Raw genomic sequence first — 25,534 nt, 5'->3', positions numbered from 1 at the left:
CCAACTCCCACATCCATACATGACTACTGGAAATACCATAGCCTTGGCTAGATGGACCTTTGTTGGCAAAGTAATGTCTCTGATTTTTAATATGCTGTCTAGTTTGGTCAGTCCTCATCCTCCTCTAACTAACAGGTAAGGTCTTCATGGCTTAAATGCAAACCAAATTCTTTATACAAAAATCTGTTTCTAAATCATCTAATTGAAAAAACTATGACCAGCAGAGCTTCCTTATTTGAGTCCTGTCTTGTTAATCTCGAGGGCTTTAGATTACATAGCTTTCAAACTTCTTTTAGAGGACAGTCTTTGAAGTCAGAGAGTCTTGAGTTCAAATCGTACTCCTGCCATTATTGATTATGTGACCTTGGGGAAGAGGTTAATCCCAGCTCCATCATTTCCTAGCTAGGTGACCTGGGCAGTGTTTATTGAATCCTTCCAAGCTTCAGTTTCTTCATTTATAACACAAAATAGTATTTCTAGCCTCATAAAGTCAACTTGCATTAGGAGATAATTTTTTTTAAAAGCAACCAAGATAGAGCTCACATGTGATTAATGTCAAAATGTGGTTGTCAAACATTTTTTGATTAATGTCAAAATGTTGTGAAAGGGCTGTCATCAAAATGTCCTGTAGATGCTCTGAGCTCTGTCTCCCTGTCTCTGTTTCATCCCTGTGACTCCAAGGATGTTATCTATCTTTGTGCTCTGACAGCTCAGTCCTGGACCAAAGACACTCTGTGCCTGCACCCTCGACAGTTCATGGGGCCTGAAAGTATTTTATCTTTGCCTGGAAAAGTCAGGTGTTATATTTGATTTCTCTGCCTCAGGGAGAGAAACTGTAACAGACGTGCCAAGGTATCTGCCCAACAGCCTTTTCCTTCCTTCCTGAGAAAGAAATGTGATGTTATGGGTGGCAACAAATTCGTTCCTAAAAGTAGCCATTAAATATACATGTGAGAAATCTGTCAGTGTCAAGCTATCTAAGTGCTCTTTGGATGGAGACTGTTAATAAATGTTTAGCACTTTAAGAGTAAACTAAGTAAGAATCAAACATGAAATTCTAGAAAACTGACATATAATTTCAATGAAACCTGATAATTAGTCCATAAAGAGCATATATCAAAACACAGACTTAAAAGAAACATAATCCAGTATGTAAAGTAGTTGAAAGGAAAAAAAAAAAAGAAATATGGAGGAAAGAAAGAACCTCCCTCTTACTCCTTTCAACATCCCTTCCCAGGGTTTATCTAATCTCATCCTCTGTACAGTCATGAGAGGTGGGCAGGGTAGATTTCATCATGCCCACGTTATAGAGGAGAAAACTGAGGCTGAATTGGCACAACACAGGACGGGCAAGGGCAGAATGCACACACAGCCAGCATGTACTCCAAGAATTAGTGTGGCTGCTTCATAGAATTGTGTAAGGGAGGAACATCCATCTAAAGCAGACTTTTGCAGTGGTTGTTATTCATCTCCATCATTATAGGGTACCAGGTACTATCCTCCCTTGTAAGTGGACCCACCTCCAGGGTCATGTGGGAAGGCAAGAGCAGAGCCGTATTCTCCCTGTAACTGTGATTCTGCACCCTCCCTGGTGCACATGACCACTCCTCTTACACCATCTTCCATTAGGTGAATAATCTCTGATCTCCATCTCCAGCATGGACCTCTCCTCACTCTTTTTTTTTGCCACACGATGTGGCTTGTGGGATCTTAGTCCCCTGATCAGGGATGGAGGCTGTGCCCCCTGCATTGGAAGCGTGAAGTCCTACCATGTCTTTCCTGTGTACGTCATAGCTGAGTAAATATTTTTTAAAATAATTATTCGTATTAACTGCTGATTTATAAACCCACTTTATGTACACACACACACACACACACACACACACAAAGAGTTGAATTTTCCCTCCTAATGGTAGAGAGGGTTTGTTTGGGTCCAGGAGGCAGCCACTGTGGGCAGAGGGTGCCTTCCTTAAAGAACAGTTCCTAACATCTGGTTCCTTGGGGCTTTAATCGAAAGGAGAACCAGCAGAAAGTCAAAAGTTTCCCCCTATATTTTTGAGAGACCAAAGGGTCAAATATTTTTTCATGGGATCGGGTTAAGAGTGGATCTGGGTGAGACCTGTTACCGAAACCAGAGGGAATTAGATTCAGTGTGAAGAAGAATGGGACAAATTTGGAAGAGGACTTTGACATTCCTTAAACAATGGGGAAATTCCTGATAGTGGACTTCTAGAAGGTGATGCTACTAAAGAAAAATGCTGTTTGTTCCTTTCTTTAATGCAATTGATAGCACACTTAAAAAGCAGTCAGGAGCCAAAAACCCCCTAAAACTTGATAATGCTGTTGTTTAGTTGCTAAGTTGTGTCCAACACTTTTGTGACCCCATGGACTGTAGCCCACCAGCCTCCTCTGTCCATGAGATTTCCTAGGCAAGAATACTGCAGTGGGTTGCCAACTCCTTCTTCTGGGGATCTTCCCGACCCAGGGATCGAACCTGTGTTTCCTGCATTGGAAGGTGGATTCTTTACCACTGAGCCATCAGGGAAGCCCAAAACTTGATGTGTTTCTAGACAACTTGTTTTGGTCTGCGGTGTTCAAAGCACTTCAGCATCATAATCTATTAGTCCTTAGAAATACCCAAAGTGGAGGACTTCTTTCTTCCTTTATTTAAAGAGATATTTATTTATTTGGCTGCACCAGGTCTTAGTTGCACCATGTGGGATCTTCAGGCTTCCTTGAGGCATGCAGGATCTTTAATTTTGGCATGTGAACTCTTGGTTGGGCATCGTGGGATCTAGTTCCCTGACCAGGGATTGAACTTGGGCACCCTGCACTGGGAGTGCGCAGTCCCAGCCACTAGACCTCCAGGCAAGTCAGAGGAGTGGATTTCTTAAGGCAGGTACAATCATCCTATTTTTCAAAGCAAGAAACTGTGGTTCAGAATGGTGAAGGGACTTGCCCAAGGTCACACAGCAATACCCAAAGCTACTGAAGTCAATCTCCTCTGTTTAGAACCAAGTACTCTTCCATTATACTGCTATTAATTAATATTTATTCAGTTCAGTTCAGTCGCTCAGTCTTGTCCGACTCTTTGTGACCCCATGAATTGCAGCACGCCAGGCCTCTCTGTCCATCACCAACTCCCAGAGTCTACCCAAACCCATGTCCATCGAGTCGGTGATGCCATCCAACCATCTCATCCTCTGTCATCCCCTTCTCCTCCCGCCCCCAATCCTACCCAGCATCAGGGTCTTTTCCAATGAATCAACCCTTCGCATGAGGTGGCCAAAGTATTGGAGTTTCAGCTTCAACATCAGACCTTCCAATGAACACCCAGGATTGATCTCTTTTAGGATGGATTGATTGGATCTCCTTGCAGTCCAAGGGACTCTCAAGAGTCTTCTCCAACACCACAGTTCAAAAGCATCAATTCTGCGGCGCTCAGCTTTCTTCACCGTCCAACTCTCACATCCATACATGACCATTGGAAAAACCATAGCCTTGACTAGACGGACTTTTGTTGGCAAAGTAATGTCTCTGCTTTTAAATATGCTATCTAGGTTGGCCATAACCTTCCTTCCAAGGAGCAAGCGTCTTTTAATTTCATGGCTGCAGTCACCATCAGCAGTGATTCTGGAGCCCAAAAAAGTAAAGTCTGACACTGTTTCCACTGTTTCCCCATCTATTTCCCATGGAGTGATGGGGCCAGATGCCATGATCTTAGTTTTCTAAACGTTGAGCTAATTATAACTAAATATATTATTTTTGGGCTTCTCAGATGGCTCAGTCGTAAGGAATCAACATGCCAATACAGGAGCCGCTGGAGACTCAGGTTTGATCCCTGGGTTGGGAAAATTCCCTTCAGGAGGAAATGGCAACCCACTCCAGTATTCTGGCCTGGAGAATCCCATGGACAGAGGAGCCCAGTGACCCACAGTACGTGGTGTCACAAAGAGTTGGACACGACTGAGTGAGTACGCACACACAACTTCTTTTTAATAGTATTTCTTAGTAGTGTTTCTATTATTCTTACTGGAGCGCCATTCATTGAGGGGTTACTCTGCCAGGCACTTATCCAAGCATTTTACTAATATTATATCCTTAATTCTCACCTTAATTCTATGAAAAGTTATGAGAAAGAGAAAAGCAGTTCCTGAAATCTGAAAGCCGACTTGGCACTCATAGTTGGCTTTATGTTCTCTTGCTGAACATAAGTATTTCACAGAATTTCAACATCAGACAAGACCATTTTGTGTTCATGATGCATCAAGACAATGATAGGACACTCTGTAGCCAAGTACGAACATAGATAAAACAAGCTAAATGATGCAAACCACCAAAATGACCAAGCATCCTGTTATCCTGCTTAAAGTAAGTGGTGCTAATGGTGCTTTACCAAGTACAGCTCTACGCTCTATCTAGTTTTCCCTTAAAGATTAAGACAGCCAATCAGAGAACTGCTCACTTCCTGACAGCATCCAATTCAGAGCAAAGCCAGCTTCCTGAAACCCTCCCCGAAATCAACTAACCCTACCACATCCTGTAAAGTTCTTCCTAATACCTTGTTAATGAGAAGCCGTATAGCTCCTCAAGGGAGGTGTTCTCCCTTGCTGCTGTGAGTAGCAAACCCAACTTGTTCAACTAGGAACAGGAGTGTTTCCAAAGGTGTACGGCTGGAAGCATTAACAAGTAGAAGCATTATCCTTATTTTATAATTAAAGAAAGTAAAACTCAGAGATTTGAGGAATAGTCCCAAGACTGTAAGGTAGTGAGTAATAGAATCACAGAAAGCTAACCCAAATGATCACATGGAACACAGCCTTGTGTAATTCAATGAAGCTATGAGCCATGCCCTGTGGGGCCACCCAAGATGGATAGGTCTTGTTCTGTCTTTTCCTTTATTTAATTATCTCTGGTATTTAGAGCGTCGATGCCTCTATTTCTTCATCTGTAGTGAGGCAGTTAAGCTCTGCTCTCCGAAGATCCATCCATCGTACATTTTCTTAGAGCAGGGACATGAAAAATGTCAAAGTGGTTCTATCTGGGAGAGCAGGGCTCTCCCTTTGACTGAGGACAGTGGACTCTGAACATGTTTCCACAATGCCTTGCAGCTGGGAAGATCAAATAATGAACTTGAAGTATGATGTATCCTGGGCAATACCTCCATGAGCCTTGGAGTCCTGCCCCCATCTACGGCCTACCCCCTCCTCTTTTTAAATAATATTTATTATTTATTTTTGGCTGCATTGGGTCTTAGGCGAGGCTCAGGCTCAGCTGCCCTTCAGCACATGGTATCTTAGTTCCTTGACCAGGGCTGGAACTCAGGTCCCCTGCATTGGAAGGCAGATTCTTAACCACTGGGCCACCAGGGACGTCTCCTACCCTCTCCTCTCAGTCACCCTCATTTATCTCACAGCCTCTGATTATCATTGCTCTTGACCTACTAGGGAAAGAAAAACAGGAGGGTGACCTGGGTGCTGACCATTCTCTTATTCTTACACCAACTTCCCTCTTCCAACTCAGTGAAGGGTACCTCCTGAGGGTGACTACCATCCTATCAGCCTCTGCATAAACTGTTGGAAGCTGAACCAAAGGGATGTCCACATCTCTGAGGCCTGAGAATCTGAAAGCTGGCAGAGGGGACTTAGCAAATGTTGCAAGAGAACCTAAAAGACACTTTGGGAGAGATGGGGGTACTTCCCTGATTGCCATCTCCCAGTGTCTCTAGGAATGTCTAGGACAAAGACAGCAGAATTTGTCCATAGGTTTCTTAGGAGCAGAGTAAGGACCAATGTGAAAGTCAGGGCCAGACGGGAGGGGTACTCTTACTGGTTCATTAGGACAAAAAACTTTGTACGGATGAAAGCCGCCAGCTGGCACCTGCTGCCCAAGGAAGTGTGCTCCCCATAGCAGGAGGTATAAAAACTGGGGCTGGTTGAGTATCTGACAGCTAAATATCCCAGCATTTAATTTTTCAGATGCCTTCTTCAACTTTGTGTCCACCACCGAATCCTTCATTCCAACATCCACTCACCTATGTTATTCAGCTCTGATGGGTCTGTTTCTTAGAGACGCTAAAGGCGGCTGCCTCACTCCTCCAGGAGCAGGGACTCACAGGAGGAAGCAGGTAACTCAAGCTTTGGGACAAGGGCTCTCACGCAGATGAGGTGCTTCCCTCACATCTCCTAGGTATCTCCTCTTCCTCTGTCTCTACTGAGGGGCCTCCCAGATCCATCTGTATTCAGGGTTGAGTGGACTTTGATGAACAGGTTGGGGTCTCGCTGGTGATGCTCAAAGGCTACATGGAAACCGATACAGACTCCAACTTGGGAACTGGATGGAAGTTGAATTTTTGCTCTCGTCTCCACTTCTTTGTCTTACCTCTTCTCTCTGCCTGATAGAATCCAATTCACCCTTCCACACTCAGCTCAAACCTTGCCTCTTCTGGGAGGCTGGCCTTGACCTCTTCAGGTGACAGGTAGGGTCTCCTCTTCAGCTCCCACAGCATGCGTGTTTCTGAAATTATGTCTGCCTTCCAGGCTGGGTGGGGAGTTCTTTGCAGGTAAAGCCTGTCCTGGTCTAGAGGTGTCCAAAGTGGGGTGCACTGGGGGACAGGAGAAAACATCTACAAACTTCTGCATATTTTTCTCTAGCCTGTGCTGTGCTGTGCTTAGTCACTCAGTTGTGTCTGACTCTTCGCAACCCCATGGACTGTAGCCCTCCAGGCTCCTTTGTCGGTGGGGATTCTCTAGGTAAGAATACTGGAGTGGGTTGCCACGCCCTCCTCTAGGGGATCTTCCCAACCCAGGGATTAAACCCAGGTCTCCGGCATTGCTGCTGCTGCTGCTGCTAAGTCGCTTCAGTCGTGTGCGACCCCATAGACGGCAGCCCACCAGGCTCCGCCGTCCCTGGGATTCTCCAGGCAAGAACACTGGAGTGGGTTGCCATTTCCTTCTCCAATGAATGAAAGTGAAAAGTGGAAGTGGAGTCACTCAGTCGTGTCCAACTCTCAGCGACCCCACGGACTGCAGCCTACCGGGCTCCTCCGTCCATGGGATTTTCCAGGCAAGAATACTGGAGTGGGTTGCCACACCCTCCTCTCGGGGATCTTCCCAACCCAGGGATTAAACCTAGGTCTCCCACATTGCAGGTGGATTCTTTACCATCTTAGCCAGCAGGGAAGCCCATGAATAGTGGAGTGGGTAGCCTATCCCTTCTCCAGGGGATCTTCCTGACCCAGGAATTGAACCAGGGTCTCCTGCATTGCAGGTGGATTCTTTACCAGCTGAGCTACCAGGGAAGCCCTTTCTCTAGCCTATTCTTTATTAAATATATATTATTGAATACTTGAAGTGTGCATACTAGTACAACAACGTGCATATGAGTATATGCACAAATACATATTCAAAATACTTACTGGTGTGAATGAGAGTAATCACATAGGTTTGGAAGCTACTGTCTTGGTCATTTCTGTTTCCCTGCTTCCTATCACAGAACAAGCACTAAATGCAAGATAGTGATGAATGATTGAAAGAATGAGTGATGTTGCCTGGGTTTTAGTCTGTTATAATGTCTCACAGTTGTTAGCTGGGTGCACTGGGCAAGATATTCCCCTTTCTTTGGCTCTAAATTCCTCACGTATGAAATAAAGACTCTGAATCAGCTTCAATTCCACATGCCTTCCAGCATGAATATTCCTAGGTGAGGTCAGAGTCATTTCTTCTTCAGGGGAAGCCCATATAATTTAGTCAATAATTATCCTAACAGATGTTTACATTGCACTAATTACATGCCAGGCTCTCTAATCTTAGGGCTCAGCATGTCCTAATTCACTCTCCTCGCAACAACCCCAGGTAGGAAGAAGACAAGTGCAGAGATGCTAAGTGTGGTAGATGTGTGCCCGCGACTACTACCACCTTCGTTGTTGCTGGCTGACTGCCAACTTTCAGTATCTGCAGCTCTTTTCCTGAAGGGTTTCTTGGGGCCACACGAGAAGCCTGTGCACCGAGGAAGCCAGAAGTCCCCAAACACTGAGTGACAGGGAGTTGGTGTGTAACTGCCCTTTAACCTCCTGGGGGAGGCAACTACAAGGAAGGTGTTGTACCCCACCTGGCCCCTCCCCCATGGGATGGAGGACATCACTAACAGTGCCAGTGGGCTTGCTCCTCCATCTTCGTTGGCCACCTTTCCTGCCCTTTCTCATACCCAATAAACTATATTCCCTTTGCTTCTTGGGAACCCCAAATTAAGACAGATCCAGGCTCTGGATCTTTACAGACCAGCTGGGGCGTTGGGCTCTTAACTCTCTTTCTCCTTGCAAAGGACAAAAGCTTTGGGTCAGCCAGGCTGTCATGGTTAGGGCTCTGCTGCTGTGTCCCCAGCAATAAAGAGATGTTGGAGTCCTGACCCCCAGGAACTCAGAACGTGAGCTTGTTTGGAAATAGGGTCTCTAGTGTGGGGATTAACTTAAGCGTTCATTAGGATGGGCCCAAATCCAGTATGACTGGTGTCCTGACAAAAAGGCCAGATTAGGTGACAGACAGGGAGAGTGCCATGTGAAGACTGGACTCATGCTGCAGCAAGCCAGGCCTTCCAGGAGCTGAGAGAGAGGCCTGGAATGGATCAGGGCCTTCCGAGGGAGCATGGCCCTGCTGACCCTTTCATCTCAGACTTCTAGCTTCCAGAAGTGAGAGAGAATAAATATTTGGTTTTCAGGGAATTTCTCACCTGTCCAGTGGTTAGGATTCCAGGCTTCCACTGTAGGGGACACAGGTTTGACCCCTGGTTGGGGAACTAAGATCCTGAAAGCTGCATGGGGTGGCTAAATATATATTAATAAATAAACCACTCAGTTCATAGTGCTTTGTTATAGGATCTCCAGGAAACAAACCCACCAGCCAGCTGACATCTGCATACCCTCGTTTTATCCTCAAAGGATTCTCAGATGATTAAATGAAATAATGCCAGAAAAATGCTAAGCACAGAGCCTGGCACACAGCAGGTGCTAAGTGGGTGGATGCTTTTCTTTAGAAGAAATAAAAGTCCCCACCCACTCTGCCACAGGACCTCAGGGGAGGGGTTTCTTTGAGCAAGTGGACAAGTGAGCCTCACCCCCCTTCCTTTCTCCTCCCAAGAGTCCAGGAGGATGACCAGTCCCCAGATTGATCTGGTCCAAAAAGTAAACGAATGCTTTCAAGGCGTGGTATCTGTCACCCAGTTTTTTGTGTTGCTTGGGGTGGCTGTTAAGAGGTAGATGTGGCTGGAATGGTTCCTACACCTGGTAGGGCCCAGTCTGAGGACAGGGAAAGGGGAGGTGCCTTCCACACCGCCGAACAGTGAGAAGGACCACTGTTTTCACGGACCCAAATCAGTTACCGTTCTTGGTTGCAGACAACGGAATCCACTCCCATTAGTTTAATTAGAAAATGAATTTATTAGATATAAGTCCAGGGGTTGAAGCCACAAACAAACAAATATCCAACATCACTGTGGGGCAAGGGAGCTTCTTTACTGAAACGACTTCTGCCACCACTGATGCTCAGGGCTGGACCAGAAATTCCCCCGCTGTCCCCTCCAAGGAGAGCAGTGACATTGGGAAGAGGGGTGAGGGTGAAGAGAGAGGCAGGGTTCTGCTGAGGAGGGTAGGCTTGAGAAGGAAGCAGAGGAGACTCAAATCGGTCAGAAGCAGCCACAGCCCCGTGTGGGGCCCCCTAGGACTTCAGCATCTCAGGGAGCACAGTTGCGGGACTCTCTGTAAGAAGAAAGGAACTTGTTGACTGTCATCACCGAAGCCCCTGACCTTGACAGCGTACACCCTGACAGAGCCTTCACAATCCCAGAAATGAGCGAGCGCAGTTCTCCTGACACCAGGATGACCAGGAAGAGAAAAGCCCCTTTGCTCAGGAGCACGGTGGACCCGCGGGGCAGGGTGGCTGACTCGGTGTTCCCATCTGAGAAAGTGGAGCCTGTGAGTGGCTTCGATTCCCTAGAGGGTGATTCTAGCGGTGACCTTCTGGAAAGCTGGCCCCTGGAGAATTCGCTCAGTGTGTGGTTTCACAGGACACTGCAGCCGCTTCTCTTGGCAGCAGCGAGGAGGAAGACACCGTGCAGGGTGAACGGTGTGTGGCCCCCCGAGCTCCGCCCGTTTCCCCAGCCCTTCCCCTCCCAGCCTGCCCTGCCCCGTCTTACCCTGGGCCCTGTTGCGGCCACCACAGGTGCTGACACACTCCTTCTCATTCAGGAAGTTGTTCAGCTTCCTCCTGCATCCGCCGTAAGTAAAGGTCTGGCAGAGCCCGGACACGGTGTTGTAGAAGTACCGGGTGAACATGGCCCTGCAGGGACCGGTGTATGGAGGCTGCAGGCAGAAGGCAGGGCGCAGGCCTGAGGGGTTGGGAGGGACAACGGGTCAGTGACGAGGATGGTCCTCACAGCTCAGTCTACAAGGTCAGCAAATGGAACCACCGTGTCTTCAAACAGGGGTTGGTGGGGTGGCGGTAGGGGTGGTGAGGAAAGCCTCCACTTGAGGACCTGCGTTCTCAGGCAATATTGTTAATTCTTTTAGGTGTGAAGATGACATGGCGATGGTATAAAAAAAACCATATACCCTTCATGAAGTATTTATGGATTTATTGGCATGATGCCTTAGATTAGCTTTTAAAAATCCCAGGGGGAAGAAAGGTCAAACATAAACAATATTCTCCATATGTTGATAATTGCTGAAAGTGAACAATGGGTACATAGGGTTTAATTATACTGTTTTCTGTACTTTTGAGTAAGGTTGAAAGTTTCCAGTATTTAAAAAGAGTGGGAAAGTATCGTGCTGTAATGGAGAAAGGCATGGAAAAACATACAGTATATTTTTAAAAATGCTTTTTATTTTAATTAAGTAATTGGCTGCTCTGAGTCTTTTTTGCTGCAAATTGGCATTCTCTAGTTGCGGTGAGAGGGGGGCTACTCTCTAGTTGCGTGGGCTCAGTAGTTGTGGCCCATGGGACTAGCTGCCCCACAGCATGTGAAATCCTCTGACCAGGGATCAAACTCATGTCCTCTCATTGGACAGGCAGATTCTTAACCACGGGACCACCAGGGAGGTCCTATAGTATATGAACTTTGGCTATCTCATGGAGATGGGAATACTAGAATTTTGAGGAGGTGTGATGTTGTGATTTATAATATAGTTAGAAATATATATTTGGTGCTAGTTCCATCCTAGCACAAAGCTCCTAAAACCCTGGGAATTTTCTAAATGAGGAGAGCGATAAAGGTGTCTTCAGTAACGTGAAGAGGGTGACTTTGGAAAGCTCCCAGGTAACCCAAGGATGGGAGCTGGCTGCCAGGGGAACCAAGTGTCTGATCAGATGGTTGAACTGTCACCTTGACTCTCTGAAGCGCCCACCTCCAGGGAGAAGAGAGCGGGTGGAAGTGTACCAGTCACCAGTAGTTCATGATTTAATCAGTCATGACTGTATGAGAAAAGTGAAAGTGAAGTCGCTCAGTCCTGTCCGACTCTTTGTGGCCCCATGGACTGTAGCCTGCCAGACTCCTCCATCCATGGGATTTTCCAGGCAAGAGTACAGTACTGGAGTGGGTTGCTATTTCCTTCTCCAGGGGATCTTCCCGACCCAGGGATTGAACCCAGGTCTACCTGTATTATGGGCAGACACTTCACCATCTGAGCCACCAGGGTAAAGCCATGCTTTACCATCTGAGCCACAGACTGTGAGTCATCATACAGTCATTAAATTTTAATTTAATTTTCCAGGGCAGCATCCAAACTAAAAATCACTCGTGGACACAATTGCCCATTAAAGCCCTTTAGGCTTCCCCCATCAAAGCACAATAGAGAAGTCCCCAGGGACTACCCTGGACACCAAAACAGCTAGTTTTCCCAACACTGGGATACATGATGCTTCTTTCCTGGAGCCTCATATTAAGTAAATACCTTCATTTTAACACCCTAGCATATCAAGAACACATACTTACTCTATGCAATGTTTTAAAATATGTATTGGTTCAGAAATTGGAAAAATAATGAATATATAGTTTAGATGTAAGTTGTCAAAATGTAAACTATCTTGATGCACATTTAAGATGGGAACTCAAAAGTCTGAGTTATTCAATATGTTTATACATCCACAGACTTCTTGATCCCTTAAATAAACCATCCAATAAATAGGAAAAAGAAACTCCTGTGAAACTCAGGCTAAAAAAGATCACATAAATGCCCAGAGAGAAGAAGGAAAGCTCTCATTTATGGGAAAACCTTTGCATCAATGAGAAAGTTGCTTTCTTAAAGACTAAAGAATGGCAATTCTCTATTTAAAAGAAGAGTTTCCTCTTTGAAGTAGCAAGTTACATCTGATAGAAGATAACATTTTCACTAGAAATCGGGAATGAGGTATATTCAAGTCTCATTGTAAAACTCTTGGTCCCAGCTGAGCAGGGCTGGGGTTGGGGTGAAGCAAAGAGGCAGGTCAAGCAAGTGAAGGGTCACATCCTTTTTGTTTAAAACTTTCATATTGGGTCAGTGGTAAAGAATCTGCCTGCAATGCAGGAGACTCGGGTTCGAGTCCTGGGTTGGGACGATCCCTTGGTGAAGGAAATGGCAATCCACTCCAGTATTCTTGCCTGGAAAAAAAAAACCCATGGACAGAGAAACATGGTGGGCTACAGTCCATGGGGTCACAAAGAGTTGGACAAGACTGATTGACTCAACAGCAACATTGCAATCAATTATGATCTATCTGCGTTATTAAGTTTTTTAGCTTCCCTTTGAATTCTGGGCTTGAGTGAGTGTCTCACTCACCTCACCCAAATCACAGCCCTGTGGCGGAGGTGGAGCCTGTCCTCTCTGAAGGCTGAGGAGCTGAGGAAAGGGAAGGCTGTGCTTCCGGAGGGCAGCCCGACCTGTGGGGTAGCTCTGCCTAGGTGATGCTAGATGCTAAGTCACTTCAGTTGTGTTTGACTCTTTGCCATCCTATGGACCATAGCCTGCCAGTCTCCTCTCTGCCCATGGGATTCTCCAGGCAAGAGTACTGGATTGGGTAGCCATTTCCTTCTCCAGGGGATCTTCCCAACTCAGGGATTGAATCCGAGTCTCTTATGTCTCCTGCGTTGGCAGGTGGGTTCTTTACCATTGAGCCACTGGGGAAGCCCCAAGCTCTGCCTGAGGCTCCAATGTTCCCTCCTCAGCTCTGGATGAACAAGGTTGTGAGTTCATGTACATTAAGACCTCAAAGGAGAAGGATTTATCCCTAATCTTTGGATTTCGAGATTTGAAATCTTGATTTACCCTTAACATTATTTTTTTAATTAGAGGATAATTACTTAACACTGTTGTGGTGATTTTTGCCATACATCAACATGACTTGGCCATAGGTACATATATCCCCTCCCTCTTGAACTCCCTTCCCACCTCCCTCCCCATTCCACCCCTCTAGATTGTTACTGGCTTGGGGTTCCCTACATCTTACATCATACTCCCACTGGCTATCTAGTTTACCTACGGTAATGTGTGTGTTTCAATGCTATTCTCTCAAATCATCCCACCCTCTCCTTCTCCCACTGTGTCCAAAAGTCTGTTCTTTATGTTTGTGTCACCCTTGCTGCCCCACAAATAGGATCATCAGTACTATCTTTCTAGATTCCATATATATATGTTAATACACGATATATGTCTTTCTCTTTCTGACTTCACTCTGTATAATAGGCTCTAGATTCATCTACCTCATTAGAACTGACTCGTACGCATTCCTTTTTACAGCTGAGTAATATTCCATTGTGTATATGTACCACAACTTCCTTATCCATTCACCTGCTGATGGACATCTCGGATGCTTCCATGTCCTCGCTATTGTATTTATTTGGCTGTGCCAGGTCTTTGTTGAGGCACTCGAGATCTTTTCTACTTGCGGCATATGGGATCTAGTTCCCTGATCAGGGGTTGAACTCAGGCCCCCTGTTGAAGCCTTAGCCACTGGACCACCAGGGAAGTCCCTTGATTTACATTTTGATATTTTTGTTTTCTAAGTTTTATGTGTAAAACTAGTATAATGAACGTTTTTCTAGTATAATGAACGTACACTAATGGATTTGTGTATCAGAAAACAGCAAAGATGCTTAATTGTTTAATTAAGGAACAGAATTATCCTCAACAGGGCAAGCCATTCATGTTATTCAAGGGAACTGGAGTCAACCCAAGAAATAACTCAGCTACACACTCAGTCATGGCTCATTGGACCGACCACTGCAGCCGCCGCTCACTGGGCCGCCGTCTGTCCTTCGCCCCCTAGAGGCCACTCTCTGCACTGCAGCCGCAGGGATCCAGTCTTGGCTTGAGTCCTACCCGTGGCTTCTGTGACCACTCCCAATCTCAGTGACTCCCCAGCTCTCTCAAATTCTGATTCTTGTAAAACCTTAGGAAGCTCCTCACGACCTTCCTCCATGGCCTCTCTGCCTTATCCCCCTCCTCTCCCCTCTGCTCCACCGACTCAGCTCCAGCCACCCTGGTCCTGGCTGCCACTCAAACATCTCTTTATCACTGAGGGTTTTGCTAACCAGTCTGCAGAAGGAGCATGGATTCTTTTCCCCCATCAATCTCTACAATCAAAACACTTGTCATGAACTGCCATAGTATTTCACCTACTCAACTGTCTGTCTCCCTTTTAGAGACACTGGTTCTTGCGCTACATTTTGTTCATAGCTGTGTCCTCACACCAAGAACAATGGTTTGCCGGGCCTTGATAAATATTTGTCAAGTGAGTGAATCTCCCATTTCATGCTCTTGCTGGGTACAGTCATTGAGTAGAACGAATATAATTAAATTCCTGTTAGTGAAATGTCTGAAGCTGGACAGGAGCTTATGGAGTTCTGGGCACAAAAACCTTTCCATGTGCCCCGTTTATTAAGGAAAAAGACTTCAGCCTCTTAGACTTTCCAGAATACCAAAAGGCAGATTCAAGCAGTTGCTAATCAAGGAAGGGAGGGGAAGCAGAAACAAAGGAGAAGCAGTCAAGAAACAATAGTGCGCGACAGGGCAGGGTCAGTCCAGGCTCCCCCAGAAGGAATATACTTGTCAGTATCTTTGAGTTCTTTTGCGGCAGTTAAATTCCCCACCCCGGTGGAGGAAGGTAACTTCTGGCTGAGCACAAGGTTCCTGGAACACCAGCCATTCAGAAGAAAGTCACACAATCACACATCTGCAGCTTTCACCCCAAATCTTGCATGTAAAAGCATCTCTCTGGGGGAGTTAGGGATAAACTCAGACTTCTCGGTTTGCTTAGCCTCACTGTGAGTCAGGCACATGGACTTACCTTTGGTAGCAGCACATCTAGAAAACTATGAATCTACTCCAATATTCCATATCCTGATATGATAATAAAATAATAGACATGGTAATAAAGGGAAGGGCCTTGAGTCATCACAAATATTCTAACAGCCTGGGAGAAGTATAACCTTGTCCCCATGAGCAAATAATAATGGAGAAATAATATCATTGTTGTTGAAACACTCAATCGTGTCCGACTGAGTCTTTGCCATCCCATGGACTGTAGCCTGGCAGGCTCTTCTGTTCATGGAATTTTCTGGGCAAGAATACTGGAGTGGGTTGCCATTTCCTCCTCCAGGGGATCTTCCTGACCCAGGGATCGAACCCACATTTCCATGTCTCCTACACTGCAGGTGGATTATTTACAGCTGAGCCACTGGGAAGCCCAATAATATCATTATCTGACCCCTACATATTTTTCTTGGGGGAAGGAGATAAGTAGACAAAAATTTTTCAGACTAAGACATCTTGGTGGAAAATGGACATTATCAGGCATGAAATGTGAAAAAAACCTCTATATTCATGATTGATAATTCTTTGCAAAAGCTTGTTTGGTAGTTTTCCCTTGTAGAGGTGAGGAAACTGAAGCAAAGTGACTGACCTCAGGTCACAGAGCAGGTGAGTGGTAAGGTCGGGTCAATGTACAATCTTTTTACAACCCATATAACGAAGCTCCTGCCTTCTGCAGGGAATTGTTACAATATAGGTAACTGGTAAGAGTTTCTGGGAACACTGCCCTCCACTTTCACTCAGCTGTACTTGAGCCTCCTTCCAGCCATCAAAGCCCAGGGATATATGAGTCTGGGTTTCTTCCGTACACCAAACATGTGGTATCTCTGCCAACACCAATCAATTCTCCAGACCAATGGAGTGTCCCCTAAGTCAATTAACTTCAGACTCTAAATCTGCAGTTAGCCCCGACTCCACAGGGTGAGGGCTCAACCCCACAGGACAGCCCCACTTCAAATGCCAGCTCCATGTCCCTGGGTCCCACAGACCTCTCAGCAACTGGCTAGAAATTCAGGGGCTCTGTGACTCCCACATTCAAGTTTCAGTAATTGACTAGAACGACTCAGACAACTCAGGAAAGTCTTTTATTTACTGGAAAAAGGATAAAACTCAGGGGCTTCCCTGGTGGCTGAGTGGTAAAAGAACCTGCCTGCCAATGCAGGAGACATGGGTTTGATCCCTGACCCGGGAAGATTCCACGTGCCTCGGGGCAACAAACCCCAGGTGGCACAGCTACTGAGCCTGCGTTCTAGAGCCCAAGTGCCCTAGATCCTGTGCTCTGCAGCAAGAGAAGCCGCTGCAGTGAGAAGCCTGCTCTCTGCTATTAGAGAAAAGCCCTCCTGAATGTTCCCCAACCCAGGAAGCTCTGCGATTCCCCATGTTTAGGGGTTCTTTTTCACTAGGTTGGCAAATGGGTTGACTCATGGGCTGTTGGTGACTTGACTTCTATCCCAGTACCCTCCCCTCCCCACGGAGGAGCTGGGGGCTGAAAATTCTAATCCTCAGATCACCTGGGGGAATGTCCTGGAGACCAGTCCCACCCAGGAGCTATTGAGGGCCCCTTTCCTTAACATACAAAAGGCAGCAAATTCCAAGAGTTGCAGGAGACCTGGACCATAAACCTCGACAAGAGTCAAATAGCGATCTTTTTGTTACACTACGGTGAGGTTCAAGGACCAGGCAGCGACCAGGAATAAAGAGTCTCAGAGATGGGGTCCCTGATCTGGTAGAGTTATGCAGGATAATTTTTTAAGCTGAAAACATAATGATTTTCTTTTTGAGAGTCATGAAATGTCCCTGGAGAGAAAACTGCCCAGTTTCCTAGGAGAAATCCAGAGAGGGTTTCGCTCCAGAGAGGGTAACACTCACCCCACCCCTGCTCCCCAGCCCCTTCCAAGGACTCCCCTTTTCCCTGCCCACCCGGTCTGTAGAGGAGACTTGAGCTGGGACTTACCATTGTCCTTGTTGCTGGTGTCGCACCCCGGGGTGCCGGCCACCAGGGTCCCCAGGAGGACCAGAAGGGCTGCGGAGAGGCAGAGCTGGCTCATCTTCGTGGCCTTGCAGGAGGGCTGCTGAGGATGCTGGGGATGGACTGGGCTTTTCACACCCCTGCTGAGGGGTGGGATCAGGCGATGAGCGGGGAAGAGGGGGGGAGGGGAGGGGCTAGGGTCAGTGCTCTTCAGGCTTGCCCTCCCCACCTCACCAGGCTTCTTCCCGTGTCTGCCTGCTGGGGCCCAGTGCCCACTAACAGCGCTTCTCAGACTTCACCCCACCAGCGGGTCTTGTGGAAATAAATACACATTCTGATTCCGTAGGTCTGGGTGAGGCCTGAGAAGCAGCATTCCTCACAGGCTCCCTGTTACAGGTGTGTCCCCAGGTCATTTCCTCTCCTATTAAAGGGTCCTCAGAATCATGCTTTGAAAGCAAGCCTGCAGGAGCCCTCACCAGGGCTGGCGGAGAAGGGTAGCAGGCAGAGAAAAGCTGCCTTCCCCATGCACCTTGGGAACGTGAAAGAGGAGCCGAGATCAGGAAGAGGTGACTCTCAGAAAACCCCACATTCTCTCCCCCTAACCTGCACACTGGAAGCATTTGTCTTCTGTTGCAAAAAATAAACACGGGTCCCTCCCTACCCTCTGAAGATGAAGTGATCCATTAGATTTCCATGTGTTGGCACCATGCCATGCTGTGTGCACAAGTGTGTAGACTCTGCACAACCATGTCAACCCCACCCAGTTACTATCGAGACCCTTGGGTCTGGATGCAAGTGAATTGGCAGGACCCTCAAACCAGTGACACACACCCTTGGAAGATGAAAACCTCAGTTCTTTTTTGTTTTAACTTTTTATTTTGGATCGGGGGTGCAGCTGATTAACAAACAATGTTGTGATAGTTTCAGGTGAACAGGGAAGAGATTCAGCTGTATATATACATGTATCCATTCTCCCCCAAACTCCCCTCCCATCCAGGGTGCTACATAATATTGAGCAGAGTTCCATGTGCTATACAGTAGGTCCTTGCTGGTTATCCATTTTAGATACAGCGGTGTGTACTTGTCCATCACAAACTCCCTAACTGTCCTCCCCCCATCCTTCCCATACAACTGTAACCGTAAGCTCGCACTTGAAGTCTGTGAGTCTGTTTCTATTTTGTAAGTAAGTTCATTTGTAACCTTTCATTTTAGATTCCACATATAGGGGATGTCACACAATGTTTTTCCTTCTCTGTCTGACTTTCTTTACTCAGTATGACATTCTCTAGGCCCATCCATGTTGCTGCAAATGGCATTATTTCATACTTTTTTAATGGCTGAGTAATTCCATTGGGGCTTCCCTGGTGGCTCAGTCAGTAAAGAATCTGCCTGCAAAGCAGGAGACGTGGGTTCAATCCCTGGGTTGGGAAGATCCTCTGGCAAAAGGAATGGCAACCCACTCCAGTATTCCTGCCTGGAGAATCCCATGGACAGAGAAACTTGGCGGGCTACAGTCCATGGGGTCGAAACAGTCAGACACAACTTAGTGACTAAACCACCACCACCAATATTCCATTTAAACCTCAATACCTATTTTATGCTGGAGATAAACTCAGCTGAGATGTTAGGTCCCAGGGTGCGATGACTGCATGTTTCACAGTGAGGGAAAACAGGTTACACGCTCCCCCGCAAATAGGCCACATGGTGTGTGGGTTATTTTGAACTGAAGACATTTGAGACCCAAAAGACTCAGGAAGAGCTGATTGCTACTCCCTTAACTGCCTAAAAGATTTGTTAGAGGGCCTGTATCTGGAATGGAACTAACCCCAAAGATAACTTTTAGTATCAGAAACACTTATCTATCTGCATGGTATGGTAATAATTTGTTAACCAAATATCTACTTTTCTCACCTTCCCGGAATTTATATTCCTCCCCTTTGATCCCCAATCCTCATTCCCTTTTCCTTCACTCTGGGTGGCATATAAGCCTCAATTGCCCAACCATCTCTGGGTCCCATGTCTTTGGGGATGATGTACATATGAAATTTGTTTTTCTCCTGTTCATCTGTCTTATGTCAATTAAATTACCACATCAGCCAGGGAACCTAGAAGAGAAACAGGGAAAGGTTTCCCCCCCTACAACAGTAGGAGGACCCAGATTTGGCCAATTACTCATTGCTCCTGGGCCTCAGTGCTCTCATCTGTAAAGTGGGATTATTTATCAAATCAGCCCATGTCTTTGGGATGCTGTGAATGCATTTGAGACTAATGAACACAGAATGCTCAGCTCTGTGCCTCTAGAAGGTCAATGATCAAAGGTTCAGACCTCCTCTTATGATCGTCAACGGGACACCCGACTCCCAGTAGGAATGTCTGGGTCTGCTCTCAGGCCTGTGTTGAAATAAACATCTAGACTCAAGATGAGTCACTCCAGGGACTTCCCTGGTGGTCCAGTGGATAAGAATCTACCTTGCAATGCTAGGGACGTGAGTTTGACCCCTAGTTGGGGAATTAAGCTCCCACATGCCATGGAGCAACTAAGACCCAATGAAGCCAAATAAATAAATCTTACAAAAAGAAATAGATGAGCCACTCCAGCCTGGGGTGCTGTGTCAGCAAACCAAAACTTAACTCTGTCCCTGTAAATGCTCTGAGGTCCTCGGGACCCTTGGGGATGGAGACTACCCACTTCATGAAGTGTTCAATAGAGTTTCTATGTTCTTTAATCATTTTTTAAAATAAGGTATTTTATTTTGCTCTATTTGTTCATTTTTGGCCGCACTGGTTCTTCGTTGCTGTATGAGGGCCTTCTCGAGTTGCGCCAAGTGGCTTCTCTCCTGCAGTGTGTGGGCTCCGCATTGCAGTGGTTTCTCTTGCTGTGGAGCACAGGCTCTAGGCGCGTGGGCTTCAGTAACTGCAGCACGCAGGCTCAGTAGCTGTGGCACACAGGATTGGTTACTCATTGGCAAGTGGAGTCTTCCCAGAGCAAGGATCGAACCCATGTCCCCTGCATTGGCCGGTGGATTCTTAACCACTGGACCACCAGGGAAGTCCTTTAATCATTTTAAACAAGGGAATTGCCTCTTTCCCTCTAGGGGCCTGTGGCTTCCCTGACTGAGGTCAGCCGTGTAGGTGGTATATGCCCATGTAACTGACCACAGTAAAAAACCCAAGACTCTCAGGCAGGAGGAAGCTTCCCTGGTTCACAACAGCTTGGAGGAATTGGGCTGAGGGAATCAAGCAGATTCTGTGTGACTGGACAGGGAGGAAAGTGAAAGTGAAAGTTGCTCAGTAGTGTCTTACTCTTGAGTCCATGGACTGTAGTCCGCCAGGTTCTTCTGTCCATGGAATTCTCCACCAGGTTCTTCTGTCCATGGAATTCTCCAGGCAAGAATACTGGAGTGGGTTGCCATGCCCTTCTCTGGGGGATCTTCCTAACCCAGGGATCGAACCCAGGTCTCCTGGATTGCACGCAGATTCTTTACTGTTTGAGCTACTTGGAAATCCGGACGGGGAGGAGACATTTGGAAGCTTGTGCTTGTGTACCTCCAGTTTCACCATCTGCATTTCCCCCTTTGTTGACTGGACACTTGATCCATTTGCTGTAAACTTAAGTATCAATACAACATGTTAGTGTTCTGTGAGTTCTTTTATGAACTAAACCTGAGTGGTCTTGGGCATTCCAAACACAAGTAGTTACCATTATTGGGGCTTCCCTGGTGGCTCCGATTGTTGTAGCCACGCATTTTGGGAAACAAACTCACTCAGAAGGACAATGCAGGTAGTGGAGTGCAGTTTATTACACCGGCGGGCCCAAGGCAGAGTCTTCTCTTAGCCAAGGACCCCGACCAGCATTTGAAAATCTTTTATACCCCATGTGTACATGTCCGAACTCACCACCCCAAATTCCTTGAGACTTACATAAACAAAGGAAGGGTAAATACAATCACAATAATCTCATCATTTAGGTGTTATGTGTTCAAACAGTTAAACAACTGGCCAATAATCAATAAGCCCGAGGTTACACTCTGATAAGTACAGAAAAATTTATGGCCTGTCCAGAGACAGGGGTGATTAGTGTATGTTTTCTCTTAGGCAATGAGTAACCTGGATATGATCTTCAAGGTTCCCCTGTCCGATGGAGGTCTTATCCTTTTATTGTCATTTCCACAGGCACTAAGCACAGAGTTTAGAGTCCATTAGAGAGGTGGCCGAGCATGATCAGCATAAACAGGCCTAAGATGGAGTCCAGGTCTTATGAATCCCCTCTTCACGATGGCAAAGAATCTGCCTGCAATGCAGGAGACCTGAGTTCGATCCCTGGGTTGAGACGATCCCCCTGGAAAAGGAAATGGCAACCCACTCCAGTATTCTTGCCTGGAGAATTCTATGGACAGAGGAGCCTGGCAGGCTACAGTCCGTGGGATCGTGGGATCGCAAAGAGTAGGACACGACTGAGAGACTAACACTTTCACTTTCCCATTGTTACCCCCAAAGAGAGACTGTATCCACAGAAGTTAAATAATTTGCCTGAGATCACACAGATAGCGACTAGCAAAGCTGGAAATTAAATTTTTCTGACTCCATAAGACATGCTTTTTTTTTGTATAGCAGAGATTTTTTAAAGTGAAAAGAGACAGAAAGCTTCTGACACAGACATCAGAAGGGGGACGGAGAATAGCCCACCTCCCTAGTGTTAGCAAGGGAGTTATATACTTTTTTAATTGGTTATTACAATAAGTCAAAAGAATGTCTCAAGGTTGTAAAGATCTTACTAGACCCACTCCCACAATTTCCATTTTAAGATAACAGGATTAGCCAGAGGTTTTCAGGAAGGAGAAACTGTCCTCAGGCAGGATACATTGTTGTTACATAATCCTTAGTACAGAGTTTAAACTGAGTTGTTCGTTGTGTAATCACCAGTTTCATGCTTAAAGAAAAAAATGTTTTATGTGACTAAGACTAAGGAATGTAGAGAAAAAAAAAAGTTTGTCCTTTCCTCCTCCTTGAGAATTCCAGACCCTTATCTCTGCTTTGAGAGCCCCAGACCCCTTTCTCCTCCTCAGGGATTTCTTATCAACGTGCCTAGGAATTGACTCTCTCATTCCCCCCTCTTCTTTTAAGAGAATTATGTTGCCAAGGGAAAGGGGCATCCCATTCATTCCATAACTACTTCCTGCTGAGGGGCATGGTCCCTAAATTGTTGAGGCAACATATTCTCCTAACCCTCATATTGAGGGTCTCTAATCCAGGGGCTCCAAGTAATAGTTGGAGGAGGTTGTGGTGCTTGTAGGAGCTTGGACAACCATTTGTAACTTAAAAGCTCTCAGACAGTTAGAAACAAACCCCATTTTACAGTTACAGATGTAAGGCAAAATAGTCATTAAACCAAGTTAAAACCTAATCAAAATTAAAAGTTGCATTATGTCCATAGTTCCATCAGTCCATCTTAGGATTGTTAGATGTCATCAAATCAAGAAGAGGATTCACAATGATTGTTGTTGGCGAAGGTGTTTTCAGAGTTTCCTTGAAGTGGAGAAACTCACCATGGGAAATCTTCGATTCATGAGGAGGAGAGTGCTTCAAGACCCAGTAATTATGTTGATTATGGAATTCGGGGCATAAGAATGAGCCCAGGACAGGAAGGTGTTATCTTGAGGGCATAAGACATACTTTTAACAACTACTGGAGCATAAATGAAGATAATTTAACATAAGTGATGTCTCAATAGAAATTGAAGACAATGGGAACAGATTTTTTTCTTTTTTTTTTTTTTTTCTGCTATGTCCTGTGGCTTGTGGGATCTTAGTTCCTTGACCAGAGCCTCCTTGACTCAGCCTTGGCATTGAGTGCTCAGAGTCCTAACCACTGGACCACGGGGGAATTCCCGGGAACAAAAAATTTATTTCGAGATGTAATACAAGAAAATCCATCTCTCCACCCTGAAAATCTGTAGACTGAAAAGTCATTCCATGTTCTAGTACAAAAAATGATGCAGAATGATACCAAAACAGCCTTGTTAAGTTACTGAAGCTTAAGGATAAGCAAAAAGGTTTTTAGTCATTCAAGTACAAAAAAGTAACCTCCAAGGGAGAAAAATACTTAGGCCACTTCATTGACACTCCATAGCAGAATTCAGTGGACATATCCACAGTTGTTCTCAGTTCAGTTCAGTTCAGTCACTCAGTCGTGTCTAACTCTGCAACCCCATGGCCTGCAGCAAGCCAGGCCCCCCTGTCCATCACCAACTCCCGGAGTTTACCCAAACTCATGTCCATTGAGTCGGTGATGCCATCCAACCACCTCATCTAAGAAAAAAAGAAATTCAGCCTTTTCACAGGGAACTGCTTGATATTATGTGGCAGCCTGGATGGGAGGGGGCGTTTAGGGGAGAATGGATACATGTGTATATATGGCTGAGTCCCTTCACTGTTCACCTCAAACCACCACAATATTGTTAATCCGCTATACCCCATACAAAATAAAAAGTTTAAAGTTAAAAAAGAAAAGAAATTCAGCCTTCTGGCTTTTCCTGAAACTCGTCAGAGACGCTCCAGTTTTGTACCGGCTGTCTCCCCTGGCTGTAACTCTCTCCCCTGATGGTCTCCTGGCTCCCTCTGGCATTTGCACAAGTCTTTGTTCATAAGCTGCCTTCCCAGAGTGGCCCTTACTGATGGTCCTAGGTAGAAATTATACCACTGCTCCCTGCCCCTGTCTCCACCCCAGTACTCCTTATATCCTTTCTGCTTTCTTTTTTCTTCAGAGCTCTGACCTCCCTCTAACATCTACAGAACATACTTGCTTATTTACTTTGTTTATTGTCTAGTAGCATATAAACCCAAGAGAAATTTTTGTCCGATATTCTCACTCCCAGAGCATCCTAACATGTAGGGAAATACATGGCACGTGATAGACACTCAGTGAATATCTGCTGAGCAGATGAAAGGAAATCAATGGACAGGTAGGTGATCAGCAGTGTGTTAGTTCACGTCTTCCTTTTCAGCCTCCTGCAGGTATCTGCAGGACATCAATGCCCTTACCTCGCTACCCCAATGTCACCTACTTCAGAAGACAGGTGTGACACAGGACACCTTCCTGCAACCACTGTGGCAGCTTCTCAGCTGGCCAGACCCGTGCTGTTCACCTGGCACTGGCCCAGGCAGAGGCTGAGCTGGGGGCAGGTGACATCCAACTTGGAACAAGGACCTTGCATTTCTGGGTAGAAAAAAAGAGTAAGGGATGAGGGCAGAGGTGAAGCAGGGAGATGAACACTTCACAGCATGACCTCCCACCACCCCTCACCTGGTTTCATAAACAGAAGAACTGCCTATTTGAGTGGATTTCAGGGGAGCAAGAAGATCACCCGCAGACTTCTCTCCTCTGGTCTCTCCAGCAATGGCTTTGAGATTATTGGACCTCAGTTTGGGTACCAGTTATGACTTTTCCTAACTTTGTGACTTCGGGCCAGAAATCTCCCAGGGCCCCCATGTCTTCAGGTGTCAGATGAGATCAGCGCTGACCACATCAGGGTTGCTGTGGAAGCATTGGAGGCAACAGGCATACATTCCTTCTCCCTGAGAAGTCAAAGTCCTTTGTAATAATAATAATAAGTAACAACAGAATCATGAAGATCATGGCTTCTGGTCCCATCACTTCATGGCAAGTAGATGGGGAAACAGTGGAAACAGTGACAGACTTTATTTTTGGGCTCCAAAATCACTGCAGATGGTGACTGCAGCTTTGAAGTTAAAAGACGCTTACTCCTTGGAAGAGAAGTTATGACCAACCTAGACAGCATATTAAAAATCAGAGGCATTACTTTGCCAACAAAGGTCCATCTAGTCAAAGCTATGGTTTTGCCAGTAGTCATGTATGGATCTGAGAGTTGGACCATAAAGAAAGCTGAGCGCCGAAGAACTGATGCTTTTGAACTGTGGTGTTGGAGAAGACTCTTGAGAGTCCCTTGGAGAGCAAGGAGATCCAACCAGTCCATCCTGAAGGAAATAAGTCCTGAATATTCATTGGAAGAACTGATGCTGAAGCTGAAACTCCAATACTTTGGCCACCTGATGCGAAGAACTGACTCATTTGAAAAGACCGTGATGCTGGGAAAGATTGAGGGCAGGAGGAGAAGGGGACGACAGAGGATGAGACGGTTGGATGGCATCACTGACTCAACAGGCATGAGTTTGAGTGAGCTCCGGGAGTTAGTAATGGACAGGGAGGCCTGA

General features: G+C 46.1%; 1 protein-coding gene across 1 annotated transcript; it reads right to left on the bottom strand.

Annotated features, from left to right (window-relative positions):
- Positions 1-9,409: 9,409 nt before the first annotated feature.
- On the bottom strand, positions 9,410-24,426 carry LOC145533523 (pancreatic trypsin inhibitor-like). Its single transcript, XM_081561087.1, has 4 exons — positions 24,367-24,426; positions 17,289-17,443; positions 10,189-10,380; positions 9,410-9,751 (listed from the first exon to the last, which is right to left on the bottom strand). The coding sequence occupies exons 2-4, from the start codon at positions 17,380-17,382 to the stop codon at positions 9,711-9,713; spliced, it is 327 nt and encodes a 108-aa protein (XP_081417213.1). The 5' UTR covers positions 17,383-17,443; positions 24,367-24,426; the 3' UTR covers positions 9,410-9,710.
- Positions 24,427-25,534: the final 1,108 nt, after the last annotated feature.

The sequence above is a fragment of the Giraffa tippelskirchi genome, chromosome 13 (genome assembly GCF_054371585.1).
Source record: "Giraffa tippelskirchi isolate mGirTip1 chromosome 13, T2T-mGirTip1v1.2.pri, whole genome shotgun sequence".
In the NCBI taxonomy this organism is placed as follows: Eukaryota; Metazoa; Chordata; class Mammalia; order Artiodactyla; family Giraffidae; genus Giraffa; species Giraffa tippelskirchi.
The sequence above is the reverse complement of the archived record's forward strand: the minus strand, read 5'-3'. Positions and strand labels throughout refer to the sequence as shown.